Below are 15050 nucleotides of genomic sequence, written 5' to 3'. Positions count from 1 at the left end.
GTCTCCCTCTCTCTCTGCCCCTCCCCCGTTCATGCTCTCTGTCTCTCTCGGTCTTAAAAATAAATAAAACGTTAAAAAAATTATAAAAAAAAAGTAAACATCAACAGGTAGTTATAATGTATCGAATTACATTTTCTCCTCTTGGTAAGTAGGTCAATTTCATTTACAGTTGCTTTAAAATTTCATTTGAAGTTTACATAATCCAGTCCCTCTGAATTGTCGTTAATTCTTTTTTTATACTATCACTTCTAACCATCTGTCCTCTCATGCAGTATTGTTGACAAAGAACAACCAGAAGAGAAGCAGCAGATAAATCTAGCTCTCTGTTAAGGTGAAAAGAGACTCTCTCATCTATAGACAATTTGAAGATTGTGGCAGTACACTTTTTCTGACGGGAGCCCATAGAAACAGCATATAAAGAATCCTGCAGTCTTTTAATAACTGTTTTTTAAAATAAAAATGAAGCACTTTCTTAAAAATAGTGCTGTATCCCTCACTTACTTGCCTCCTGGCTATATTGGGAGCATCCATATACCTTTTTAATAACTTTAAGTAAAAATAGAACATGCAAAGCACTGAGCCTAGTGTTTGGCACCAGGTATTATTATTAGCAGTGGTCTACTTAGAACAAAAGACTGTGCTAAATCTAGCACCGCGAGTGTCCCAGTGTCCCTAAAGCTTCCCTAGTTGATTTGTAATGTATCTGCTTGCCTTCCTATAGCTTGGGTTTTGCTTTCCTCTTATCAATACACTTGAAAAATTCAATCTCAGGGATGGTGTATGCCTTTCATTTTCAGAGGCAAGCGGTAACTTTGGCATTTCTTATCACAAAAAATCCATATGAGAAAGCTGGCAAGCCCAGTGTACTTCCTGGGCGGAGAGGTTTTTCTGTCAAAGCCGGGAGGGTATGATCATCTACCATCTTCAGAGTTTGACCATTGAGTTGGACAGATCTGCAAAGGGGAAAGATAAATCCAGGTTAGCCAAGTGGTGTATGCTCCACCTTCTCTGCAAAAGTTGTGACATCTTTTTAAGGCCAAAAGAATGGTGACAGCCTGTATTATATAACTTGTTTCAATTCTATATTGGGTATTTGACCCAGATGATCTTTAAGCTACACTGGGAGAGCTAAGTCATTCTGACAGAGACCATATGGCCTGCAAAGCCTGAAATACTTACTATCTGGCCCTTTATAGAAAATGGAACATACATAATCTATATAGTAGGCACTACTATGGTGGTATAAAAAGGATAAACATGACATAACTTCTGATTTGTGGCAATTTTATTTGATAGTAAGTAATTGAAAACATTTTTAGATAAAGCAAATAGGTAGAAGGGAATGTAAATATCACAAATTTAACATGCAAAATGACATAAAATTTCCCACTTGTCACCGTGCCCATAAACCTTCTCACTCCCTTTCCGCCAGGCGATATGCATTCATTTTGCATTTCTCATGTTGTTAAGATATTCTGGTAGAATATATATCGTTGGAGTGCAACAAAATTATTTTGTAGGTTAGGGTTAGGTTTAGGGTTCACTAAACCAAAAGCTTCCAAAAAATCGACGTTTTCTTTGCATTCCACTGTTGGAATTCAAATTCAAAACGAAGTCAAGAAATGTAAAAAATATCTTAAGGACAAATGTTATCTTTTATGCACATTTACTATTGTTTAAATCAAATTAATACATGCTCACAGCAACAGATCCAATATAAACAGGGACTTAAAAAGAAAACCTTCAGTCTGCTTTTAGTTCCACTGATAGTTAATTCCATAATTCTAAACATGGCTTACATTTCTATGATCTTGTTCTCAAGTGATTTTAACACTATGAAGTTTTTACAATACGAAAATAATTTTTATTTTATATTATTTTCTTTTTTAAAATATTTTGAGAGAGAGAGCAAGCAGGGGAGATGCAGAAAGAGAGGAGGACAGAGGATCCAAAGTGGGCTCTACACTGACAGCAGAGAGCCTGATGCAGGGCTCGAACTTACATTCCATGAGATCATGACCTGAGCCAAAGTCAGACACTCAGCTGACTGGGCCACCCAGGTGCCCCCCCCCAAATTTTATTGTTGAAAATTGGTTAATGTCAGAGTTATATGTATGTAATACATGTAATATATGTAGAACACTTATAAGATTGCCTTGCATATAGTAAGCACTACAAAAATATCTATGATCACCATTATTCTGATAAATGTAACTGGTTAATTCATCATAACCATTTTTTTCTTTTTCTTTTTTTAAGTTTTTATTTTGAGAGAGAAAGAGCAGGGAAGAGCAGAGAGAGAGAGAGAGGGAGAGAAAGAATCCGAAGCAGGCACCATGCTGCAGCACTGAGTCCAATGTGAGGCACAATCCCACAAATCTCGAGATTATGATTTGGGCTGAAATCAGGAGTCGGACGCTTAACTGACTAAGCCACCCAGGTGCCGCTCATCATAATCATTTTTAATATATCCTTCATCTCTTTTATGTGCGTACACCCATATTTTCATTTAAACAAAAATGGAGATACAATATGTAGTCTCTCCCTCTTTTTTTTTATGTTTATTTTTGAGGGGGGTGTGGCAAAGAGAGGAGGACAGAGGATTCAAAGTGGGCTCTGTGCTAACAGCACAGACCCCGATGTGGGACTCAAAATCACAAACCCTGAGATCATGACCTGGGGCGAAGTCGGGACACTTGACCAACCGAACCACCCAGGTGCCCCAGTCTCTTAAAACTTGATTCTTTTTCCCTTAGCACATGTTAACATTTGCTCACACCATTAAACATTCATCCACCACATCATTTTAACAGCCGTACAGGATTTCACTGTGTGAGCATATTAGCTTATTAGTTGTCTAGTGTTTGGTTGTTTACAATTTTTTTTTTAATTTTTTTTTTCAACGTTTTTATTTATTTTTGGGACAGAGAGAGACAGAGCATGAACGGGGGAGGGGCAGAGAGAGAGGGAGACACAGAATCGGAAACAGGCTCCAGGCTCCGAGCCATCAGCCCAGAGCCCGACGCGGGGCTCGAACTCACGGACCACGAGATCGTGACCTGGCTGAAGCCGGACGCTTAACCGACTACGCCACCCAGGCGCCCCTACAATTTAGAATTATCAAAGATCCCTCAAACTCGGGGCACCTGGGTGGCTCAGTCGATTAAGCATCCAACTTCAGCTTAGGATGGGATCTCACAGTTTGTGGATTTCAGCCCTGCGTTGGGCTCTGTGCTGATAGCTCAGAGCCTAGAGCCTCTTCAGATTCTGTGTCCCCCTCTCTCTCTGCCCCTCTCCTGCTCGTTCTCTGTCTCTCTCAAAATAAACACTAAAAAAAAAAAAAAAAAAAACCAAAAACCAAAAACCAAAGATCCCTGAAACTCTATCCTAAGTATCAGCAGAAAAATTAGTTTCCATTTAACCTTTGTTAGGTGCCCTGCTCTGGGGGCTGTACCTAAAGTCTTAAATAAAAGATAACCATGATTGTACTAGAGGCCGTCAAGCCTGCACTGCATTTACACTCGGTCCACATGCGCGTGAGTTTTGTTTTAGTACCTATATCACATCAATTTTTAGAGGAGATTGGGGAGGAAATGCCATGACCATCATTAGGAAACCACAAACAAAAATAGGCCTTGAAAACATCTCTATATGTCAGTAGTAAGAGCTGTTCTGCACACAATTGAGAACCATTTTCAAGGGTACATAAAAAAGTTTCAGAAATGCTTTAGGAGAGGCCATTGAGCTTAAAGGTAAACCTCATCATTATAAATTAATACTGCTGTGGGTTAAGACGATAAAACATGGGCAAGATAATACCCTATACCATCTGGCTATGTTGTTTAATCGGCTGTAAAAATCACTAAAGTATGCTATCAATATATTGAGTATAAGCTTAAAGCATGCTGGTTATTTCTGCATCAGGCTGGGTAAATCAGGGTAGGATTTTATTCAAGATTAGTATCTTGTTTCATATTTTGAAGTCAGTAACATGATGACAAGAAATAGAAGGCATGCTTGTCAAGTTTCAGATGAAACAGAGCTGAACAGAATTAGCAAGCAAAAGTAATCTGAATTTGGGATTCTGGACAAAATTGATCTGAGATAAATATAGAATACTGCTTTTATATTAAAAATATATTCACTCAACGCTTACTATGGAGGACCTTCTGTCGGTATTATACTAAACGCTTACTATGGAGGACCTTCTGTCGGTATTATACTAAACGCTTACTATGGAGGACCTTCTGTTGGTATTATACAAGTTGTTCAACCAAAAAATGATTTTTTGGGGGGCGCCTGGGTGGCTCAGTTGATTAAGTGTCCGACTTCAGCTCAGGTCATGATCTCGCAGTTGGTGAGTTTGAGCCCCGCATTGGGCCCTCTGCTGACAGCTCAGAGCCTGGAGCCTGCTTTGGATTCTGTGTCTCCCTCTCTCTCAGCCCGACCCTGCTCACACTCTGCCTCTCTCTCTCTTTCTCTCAAAAATAAATAAACATTAAAAAATGATTTTTTTTAAAGATGATCATCGTTTAACCCTCTGAGGTCATTAGAATGAACAAGTGTCCAGACTGTACACTCATCAAACTTATCTGCGGTACTTTCACAACATTTTATTTTATTTTTTGCAACATTTTAAAGAGATAAAAGTATAAGTAATATACACTCATCACAGAGAATTTAGGGTAAAAAAACATAATCCATAATTTCACGAATTTTCCATTAATAATTGATAAGCATGAAATGTGTGATCAGAATGCAACAGGGTCTGATAAACAAAGAGAAGAATCATTGAAGAAATGGCATATTTAGCCTGGAGAGACGACAATCCAATTGTCCTTCAGATATTGGAGTTATTCCGGAGGAAATGAGGTATTTGGTATTGTTCCAGATTAAGGGTAGCAAACTCAAGGGCCCACAAGAGCCAAGGAATTTATATGTGCAAGTGCAGTAGGACAGGGTCATAGAGGTAACAGGATCATGGAGGGACTGTGAAGAACCTGTCTCAAGTAAACAACCCCAATTCAACTCCATCTACTTGGGGAAATAAGCCCAGAGTTGCCAGAGTATCTATCTTTTAAAGAAAAGATAGAAATCCAGATATTTTCATAGTTGTCAATTTTAAAATGTTCACAACTTAGTAAAAATAAGAATACGGAGTGCATGCCAACCTCCCCTACCACGAGAAAAAGAGGGAAAAAAAGCTCTCTAAACCCACTTGTCCATAAGCATGAGGTGCAGTTTCCGACCTCTGCTCTCCAGGACAGAACTCAAAACAGGAGATGAAAAGCAGAGAGAGGCTCACATTACCCTTGAGAGGACAGCTGCCTGGAGAGGCTTCGAGATCCAACAGATGAGCCATCAAATAGCTGAATGGCTTAAACTACCCATCTAAGGTTGGACTAAAATATCTCTTAACACACTTCCAACTCTACAACTATTATTCAGTTACTTCAGAAAAGCTTTTCCCTTGTCAGCATCAGACACAAATATGCTAAAAATACCCATTTCCAAAACTTAGAACCCAAATTAAAAAAAAAGGATGGGTTACCCAAATATGTATTATTTACTTTACAAAAAAGAAGAGGTTTAAACAGCAAGAAAATGGGTAAGTAAACCATGATATTTCATAAAACATGTAGCCCATTAAAAATGTCTACAAAGGCTATGTATGGAAAGACATTTTGGAAAACTTGTGGGTGACCTCCCTTTTTCTTTTCCCATTAGGCATTGTGTGATTACAGTTGTGGTAAAATAAAGCATAGGGGAAAAATATACAATGGTACCCAATGTTAATGATGTTTGCCTATGGAAGATAGGTCTTTGGAGAAAGCATGCTTACTGTCCTTTGTCAGGTTCTGATGCTAATTATCACTGAAAACATCACTCATTTGCAAAGACAGGAGGAGATGATGAGAATGTTGTAAACTCTTATAATTTTTTATTCTCCAATGTGAGAAGAGTCATGATGAAAAGAGCTCCTTCCAACACACATTGGACAGAATCTTACAATGGTTTTGGGCCTGACTCTTCAAGGGTCATAGTTATTTAGGGTATTCTGTTGAATACGGTCTCTTATAAGACATATCCAATTACTGGCTTTTAAAACCATAATGATTGGGGCGCCTGGGTGGCTCAGTCGGTTAAGCGTCCGACTTCAGCTCAGGTCACAATCTCACAGTCCGTGAGTTCGAGCCCCGCGTCGGGCTCTGGGCTGATGGCTCAGAGCCTGGAGCCTGCTTCCAATTCTGTGTCTCCCTCTCTCTCTGCCCCTCCCCCATTCATGCTCTGTCTCTCTCTGTCTCAAAAATAAATAAACGTTAAACAAAAAAATTTTTAAAAAATAATAAAATAAAACCATAATCATTATGACCAACTTCAAATAATTCACCTCAAAGCTATACTTCTGGACATTTTATTTTCTTACTCTAGCCAATATAAAACTACTTTAACACGGTAAGAGAGTGACACTCAGCTTACATGGTGTAATATTGTGCCCTTAGTACAATCATACTTAGGTATGTTTTGCTTTACTGACTCTGTTACCAAGAATTATAACTCTTTTTTGAGCAAATAATCTCAATGTCTTGAGGGGATTTTGAAGTATCAAGTTGTTTTGAAATGCAAAATATTCCCTAAGTTAACTGCTAACTGTTTTCATATCCTTCTGCGTTGGACTCTGAGTGAGTTATACCTGTATGGATAAGTATTCATCTATAAACTTCACGAATATTAAGAATTGTTAGAACTTGAAATCGTTGACTTTTTTTTTTGCTCCCTATCAACACTCTATTCTGATAAATACCAATGAATTTTGTGAAAGTTTGAAATGAAGAAAGGAAAATTACTCACTTAGAAAGTAATCCATCAGGCCCTAAAGGTTTTACGAGGTATTTGTCCACTTGTTTGTCAAATAAGTGATACGGCAACTGCAAGCGTTTGGTGACATTATGGAGGTTTAAGGCATACAGGGTTAAATCTCCTTCTTTATACCTTGGGCTAAAAGCAAATAGATTAACTCAATAAAAATAGTTATCTAACTTAAGCAATTAAAAACTCAATTACAAACATAATCATGGAGACTAAGTATTAGTATCTATAATGATGATGGGCCCTCTTTTTATCCTTCCTTTCATGATTACATTGGACAACTCATGTGGTCCTATTTGAAAAGATAATTTAATTTTTAAAAAAATTTTTTTCTTAATGTTTTTATTTATTTTTGAGACAGAGAGAGACGGAGCATGAGCAGGGGAGGGGCAGAGAGAGAGGGAGACACAGAATCTGAGGCAGGCTCCAGGCTCTTAGCCATCAGCACAGAGCCCGATGCGGGGCTCGAACTCACAGACTGTGAGATCATGACCTGAGCTGAAGTCGGACGCTCAACCAACTGAGCCACCCAGGCGCCCCTGAAAAGATAATTTAAACAATATTTTTCTTCACACTACCATTTTCTGGGTGACAGCATTCTGAGATCTTTGCTGCTTAGCCAGACTGAGTTGCCAGGAAGCTGGTCAGCCCACCCATGTTCAGACACAGAAAGGTTAAATAATAAAGTGAATTTTGTGGGTTCCTATGAATTCAAATTATAAACCATACTAACAGCAGCTTTTTCTATCATTATTAAAAAAAAATAAAACAAACAATAAAATTAAATCTATTGACACTTTTCAGAATTTCCATCCAGATCATTCCCCTACTTCCTAGTGGGTCCTCACTATTTAAAGAGTTCTCATTCACCAGAAATGACAGATGGCTTTTTTTTTGTAGCTACAGTTATTATTTTAGTATAATCCTATCAGGAAGGACATATTACTGATTAAAACTTGACTGGAAAATGGTGTGTTACATACTTACTGGTTGATGTTGGTACAGTGAAGGTATACTCGAAGTTTCCTGCTGTCTGGACCTTTCACGCTTGCCCTTAATACATTGGTGCCCACCAATTTCTTGAACAGAAGAGATAGCCAATAATCCTAGTTGGGTGGTTGGGGAGAGGAGGGACAAAAGTAGATCTTTACTTATTTCTTTATGTATCAAAAACAGTGTGAGCAAATAGTTAACCTTACAAAGACTGTGACTGTTATCCTAGAGGTATTTAAATGGAATACATCTTTTGATCCATGTTCCCACCATGAATCTGAGGGCAATTTCTTGTTCGCTGATTTTTATCACGGGAGGACTGTATTCCCACAATTCTGAAAGCCATGACCACTAGGAGTTATATCTTCAAAATGCAATTCATTGCTGAGAGAGTTTAAATGTTCTTTATTATCTATCACCAAGAATTCAAAGCAAAGCTCAAAGCAGAACTTTTAGGTATGCACATGTACACACACTCACCTACACACAAAGGCAGGTTTTTACAATAAAACTTCTATCTGCTTAAGAGATTAAAATACTTTATTTCTTTACTTTTTTTTTTTTTTTAATTTTTAAGCAATCTCTACACCCAATATGGGGCTCAAACCCACAACCCGGAGATTGAGAGTTACACACTCCACGGACTGAGTCAGCCAGGTGCCCGTAAAATAATTTCTTTTAGAACCTTATCATCCCCATTCCTGAATGGGTTAGGCAACAATCATTGCTAGCTATCAAGGTTTTAAAAACAAAAAAACAAAAAAACAAAAAAAAAGGAAAAAGAGAGAGACAACCAGAGATCATGTGCCTGTTGATGGAAGCATGCCACATCTCCTTTGAAGAATTATTGCAGGGGCGCCTGGGTGGCTCAGTCAGTTAAGCGTCTGACTCTTGATCTCAGCTCAGGTCATGATCTCACGGTGTGTTGAGTTCGAGCCTCGTGTTGGGCTCTGAGCTGACATCATGGAGCCTGCTTGGGATCCTGATCCTCTCTCTCCCTCTCTCTGTGCACCTCTCCTGCTCTCTCTCAAAAAAAATAAATAAATAAAACACATTTAAAAAATTCTTTTTAAAAAAAGTTTTGTATTGCAAAACAAAACAAAAACCAAAAATCTGAATAAGCTCAAGCCTCTAGATCTAACTGCCAGTTTACAAGAAACAGAGGAACATACTAAAGGACAGTGCAGGAAGAAATGCAGCAAAATTCAGAATGTGGGAAACACCACAGAACAAATTGCCTGCTCTCTTTCAATAATTAATTCCATAACACAAAAAAGGAGTGGGAAGGGAAACTTCAAGATTAGCAGACTTAAGAGATATTTCAACCAAATGCAATATATAGATGTTGTTTGTATCCTGAAGTGACTAGGCCAACTATTAAATACATTTGAAAAATAAATAAATAAAAACATTTGTGACAGTAAGGAAAACATGAAACACCCACCGACTAAACATTTGATGATATTGAGGAATTACTGTTAATATTTTAAAGTATGATAATATTTTATGTTTGTCTAAGGGAGATACATACTGACCTACTGATGGATAGTGATACATCCGAGATTTGCTTGAAAGTAATCCAGTAGGTGGGAGGTGAGGAGTGGGTAGGATTATGGATTAAACAAAACTGAGGATTAAATGCTTTTCTCTCTACTTGAAATTTTCCGTAATAAAAAGTTTGTTGGGGTTTATTTATTTATTTAAGAGAGAGAGAGAGAGAGAGAGAGAGAGAGCACACACATGAGTGTGCACACAAGGGAGGGGCACAGAGAGAGCAGGGATCAATCTCACAACCTTGAGATCATAACCTGAGCTGAAATTCAGAGTTGAAGGCTTATCTGACTAAGCCACGCAGGTGCCTAGTTGTTAATTTTTTTTGAAGAATATACTCAATGTATATTCCAACTCTTCCTTCTTGAGCTGAGGAAATGTAGACTCAACAGGGCAAACAGCTTTTGTTTCTCTGCTTACATTCAAATTTTTCACTGGAGACAAGAGCAGAATCAACTAAACATTTAAAAAGGAGACATAACTTCAGCATGGTTTGGTGACTGGTAGGATAGAAAGCATTCAGGCCTCAGAGCCAGGATTTGTACGGAATTCTAGAGTAACATGGGACAACTGTGTGACAGCCAGCTTATCCCAAAACCTTGTCTCAGTTTGAACTTCTTCATCTGGACAATTGATCTAAGACACCTGCTTTGCCAGCTTCCAAGATTGTTATACAAATCAAATAAGAAAACAGCCATGTATGTTGGATTTAAGACTGATTCCCTTGGACCCTGCAGATGTTAAGGGTACCATTTACTCTTGCAAGTTTTTCTAGATGACTGTGAATCTTGAGGAAGGGGGTGCCCGGGCGGCTCAGTTGGTTGACTCTTGATGTCGGCTCAGGTCATGATCCCAGGGTCGTGGGATCAAACCTCTCTTTGGGCTCAGCACTGAGCATGAAGCCTGCTTGGGATTCTCTCTCTCCCTCTCTGCCCCACTCCCCTGCTTGCGCTCTCTCTCTAAAACTAAAATATTAATTAACTAATTAAAAAACAAGCAAACAAAAAAACACAAAAGATCTTAAGCCAAAGGTTTATGTTTGGGCACTGAAAAGATATAGACAACATAGTACTATTTACAAGGACTGACAAGATAAGCTGGCTAATTTCTAGGCAAAGTAAATTTTGTAGAAACTATTTATGTACCTTCCTTGTTCAAGGTCCATTTCAGAAAGGGCCAGCAGCAGATTTGGGATATTTGTCTAATGAAATTATCATGTTTGGTTTAACTCTATAGTTGATTTATAATACACTTGGCCAAGATATATTCCACTTGTTACAAGGTCATTTTGTAAAAATTTTTTAAAAGTTATGAACCGGTGCTTTGTGAGTTTGGACTACTATAGATTAAAAGCAACTTTGTTGGGAAATCTATCTACAAACCACAAAAACCTAGCTTATTTTTTGGCATGTGCTTTCTGCCAAACTTTCTTAGCTTTCCTACAGTATTCAAATAATTCCCTTAGGAATTATTCTTTGAAAATACATATCCTCAACTGCCACTTTAGACTACAAAAATCAAGGGTCCTACTTCTCAGGGCTGTATCTATACTATTCCAAGTTTTAGACATATATTTCCAGGTGGCTTTTTATATAAAAAGTCTACATCTCCTGATTTAGCACCAGATGCAGTCAGAGGTAGGGTAAAACGGACACTGTATTCATAAATATCTTGAAGATTATTAACAAGATAGCCAATTCTTAGGGTGAGATTTTTGAACAAATACATAGTACTGATTTATCTCAAAGTTAAATAAATTATAATTTCATGCATAAAAAACTTTTGAAGCTTTGGATACTGTAGGTAATTTTAACTTTGATTTAATTTGCAAAACATTGTTTTTGACCTAAGTTTGTTATCTTGTAAAATCGGAGTCACAAAGTTTCAAATTGTCCCTTAAAAAAAAAAATCCCGGAGTCCCTGGGTGGGTCAGTTGGCTAAACATCTGATTCTTGATTTCTGCTCAGGTCATGATCACACAGTTTACAGGTTTGAGCCCCACATTGGGCTCTGTGCTGACAGCATGGAGCCTGCTTGGGATTCTCTCTCTCTCTCTCTCTCTCTCTCTCTCTCCCCCTCCCTTGCTCACTCTCTCACTCTCAAAATAAATAAATAAACATTAGGAAAAAAACCAAACCCATAACACACCCCAGGTAGCACACATTAGAATGGATGACCTCTAAGATTTCTTCCAATTCATCATTTCAGGGTCTACTTGTTAAGAATACTGAATTTATTGACAGGATTGACTTTTATTAGGAGCTTGATACAGGGGTGCTCAATATACTCTATTCTACTCATAGCAATAGGAAAATAACAATCACTTACAGGTAAAGGTTCGAAGTTTTGATCCACTAAGTGGTAGTTTCCGGCTCCAAAGAGCACTTGCCTCATCACCACTTCTATGCCCATTCTAGCCGACAGGCCCAATTTATCCAGCCACCTGAAAGGGAGGGAGGACCAGCTTTCTCCAGGTTTGGAAAACAAAAAAACTCAATTCTAATTACACACTATTCTGATTTATTCATCTATGTGGGAGGAATTGACAGGAAACCAGAAAAGTGGTATTAATTACAAAGAAGCTATTCAAATGCAATGGAGACTATCCTTTCCTTTACATGTTCCCACACTTGAGCATGATAATAAATCCTAGAATACTATTAATATGCCATATGAGTTTCTTTCGGGGTAAGAAAACTTCTGCAAAGCAGAGTAGACAAATTCTCACCCTACAGGCAATCGTTCTCCATCTTGCTGGATACCCTCCCCACTTCCCCACTCCCAGACCCATGTAAGGGCTAAAGAAAAGGCTGCTTGTAGTCAACAGTAGTACAATGTGAAATAAGTAAAATCACACCTAGACTTTTATGGCTGTCCCCCTCCACTCCCTCCATCTTTGGTGGATGGCAAAACAAACACTTTTATCCTTCATTCTCCTCCTCATGCCCCTCATGAGCAAAAATGATTTTTTTTATTATGGATTTATAAGAATGAGGATAGGAGAGGAAAGAGAATAAGTCTCAGTGTGAGGATATACAACTATAGATTAAGAGTGTTAATGGAGTTATGGAATATAAGTAAACCAGTTGTTTAAAGCAATCAGATTTGTAATAGATACTTGTCCAAAGGAGACAAAAATGCTGATTCAAAAGGGCATCTAAACCCCAATGTTTATAGCAGCACTATCAATAATAGCCAAAGTATGGAAAGAGCCCAAATGTCCATCGACTGATGATGAATGGATAAAGAAAATGTGGTAGATACATACAATGGGATATTACTCAGTGATCAAAAAGAATGAAATCTTGCCATTTGCAACAACGTGGATGGAACTAGAGGGTATTATGCTAAGTGAAATAAGTCAGAGAAAGATAAATATCGTATGACTTCACTCATACGTGGAATTTAAGAAACAAAACAGAAGGACATGGGGAAGGGAAGGAAAAATGAAATAAGATTAAAAACTGAGAGTTTGTTCTCTGTAGAACAAGCTGAGGGTTGCTGGAGGGGAGGTGGGTAGGGGAATGGGCTGAAGGGTGATGGGTATTAAGGAGGGCACTTGTTGGGATGAGCACTGGGTGTTGCATGTAAGTGATGAATCACTGGGTTTTACTCCCGAAACCAATACTACACTGTATGTTAACTAACTTAAATTTAAATTAAAAAAAAAAAAAAAGCAATCAAGTTTCTGGTGGTTGGATAAAGAGGTGATTTAGTAAGTCTTTAAATTATTGGTAGTTCCTCTGGTGAGACCTCACACTTCCGACTCTAAACTCCTTGGGAATCTATGAATAAAGCTACTATAAAAGTACACTAAGAATCCTTCTCAGACTCAAACCTCTAGAGGCACTCTTTTACATTCGCTTATGGAGGAAGGAATCCTTGGCATATTTATGGGCCATAATTAAGGAACAACACTTCTAAAGCAATTCATTCATACGATGATTAATTAGGGACACCCATTAAAGATGTCCAACAAACTTGAATAAAATGATTTCTTACAAAATGCGGCATGAATTTTGGGTCTCAGCCCTAGAAACTTTCTTTGATCAGCTTTTTGGCTGATGAGCCGTCTCAGTAGAATCTGTTTAATGAAAGGCCAGGAGAATGCTGCAGCCTGGCCCCTGAGGCGGTGCTGCTTCACTCACATAAAGCCAGCCGCAAAGGTGTTGGACAGCAGTGGCGCTCCACCCCCGTATGCAGAGCTTGTTTCTCCTAACCAAACTTTCTTGTGGGGTCTGGTCTCCTCAACAACCTGTGGAACAGGAAAGTCCCCATTATATTTGCAACCAAGCTGACCAAATACGGTGTTGAAGATTAATGACGTTTGGGGCGCCTGGGTGGCGCAGTCGGTTGGGCGTCTGACTTCAGCCCGGTCACCATCTCCCGGTCCGGGAGTTCGAGCCCCGCGTTGGGCTCTGGGCTGATGGCTCAGAGCCTGGAGCCTGTTTCCGATTCTGTGTCTCCCTCTCTCTCTGCCCCTCACCTGTTCATGCTCTGTCTCTCTCTGTCCCAAAAATAAATAAACGTTGAAAAAAAAAATTTTTTTTTTAAATAAAAAAAAAAAAAGATTAATGACGTTTAAAACTTTGTGTTCCCAGACTGATTTGTCCAATATAGTTACAACAAAACATGTTCGTGGTCATTGAGGTCTTGGGCAATTTACTTTTATTGGAATACTAAATTGTGGAAGGAATTTAAATAATCCCATTCCTATGGCCCGTGAGGCTATTCCATAAGGAGGTATTTTTAATTTTTAATCGATGTGCATGGATAAGATCTGATGGTAAGGGGGACTGATGGTGAATAAGTACCTGTTATCTAAAATTGGAAAAACATGTAAATTTATATACTTATAGAATTTAGAATTAGCTAGACTACACAATAAGGACTGGTTTTACAGACATGCCTCCTTATCTGCGATTTTGCAGTTTCGGTTACCCATAGTCAACCGTGGTCTGGAAGCAGATGATCCTCCTTCTGACCTATCATCAGAAAGTCAATAGTAGCCTAATGCTATGTCACAATACAAATGTCATTTGCCTCACTTCCTCTCATCACGTAGGCATTTTATCATCTCACATCACCACAAGAAGAGTGAGTGCAGTATGAGAAGATATTTTGAGAGAACACATTCATATAACTTTTATTACAGTATATTATTATAATTGTCCTATTTTATTATTAGTTGTAGTTAATCTCTTACTGTGCCTAACTTATAAATTAAATTTTATCATAGGAATGTATGTATAGGAAAAAGTATATTTAGGTTTTGATATTACCTGTGGTTCCAGGCATCTACTGAGGGTCTGGGACCATATACCCTACAGATAAAGGGGACCACTCTACATTAAAAAAAAAAAAAAAAGACTATTACCTGGAAAATTTTTTGCACAGATGAAGCAAAAGTGTCTAACACATCAGGGTTTAGAAAATCCTCTTTGGTAGCAATTCGTCCATTCAAGTAGTAGCTAAATTATTCAGAAAATATTCAGAAACAAACAAACAAACAAACTTTACTTTCTGCTTTTAAGTTAGTTGGCTCCCTTGCTCTCCTTCCTACCTCTTCCCACCCCTCTGTTATTAAGAAGAAGAAGAAGAAGAAGAAGAAGAAGAAGAAGAAGAAGAAGAAGAAG

General features: G+C 38.3%; 1 protein-coding gene across 2 annotated transcripts in view; it reads right to left on the bottom strand.

Moving 5' to 3' along the window:
* Positions 1-277: 277 nt before the first annotated feature.
* Positions 278-15050, bottom strand: part of HPSE (heparanase) — a 39972-nt gene continuing 25199 nt past the window's right edge. Inside the window, exons 7-12 of one of the 2 annotated variants that reach the window (XM_040479523.1) lie at positions 14792-14885; positions 13563-13669; positions 11743-11857; positions 7858-7976; positions 6853-6999; positions 278-953 (exon numbers count right to left, since the gene is read on the bottom strand). In XM_040479523.1, coding sequence (XP_040335457.1) covers positions 794-953; positions 6853-6999; positions 7858-7976; positions 11743-11857; positions 13563-13669; positions 14792-14885 — 742 coding nt within the window. In that variant the 3' untranslated portion in view covers positions 278-793. The remainder of the gene's footprint in view (positions 954-6852; positions 7000-7857; positions 7977-11742; positions 11858-13562; positions 13670-14791; positions 14886-15050) is intronic. The other variant, XM_040479524.1, reaches the window with a different exon arrangement.

Source organism: Herpailurus yagouaroundi, unplaced genomic scaffold (genome assembly GCF_014898765.1).
Source record: "Herpailurus yagouaroundi ecotype Mexico unplaced genomic scaffold, PumYag 28, whole genome shotgun sequence".
NCBI lineage: Eukaryota > Metazoa > Chordata > Mammalia > Carnivora > Felidae > Herpailurus > Herpailurus yagouaroundi.
This window is presented reverse-complemented; position numbering and strand designations above follow the sequence as displayed.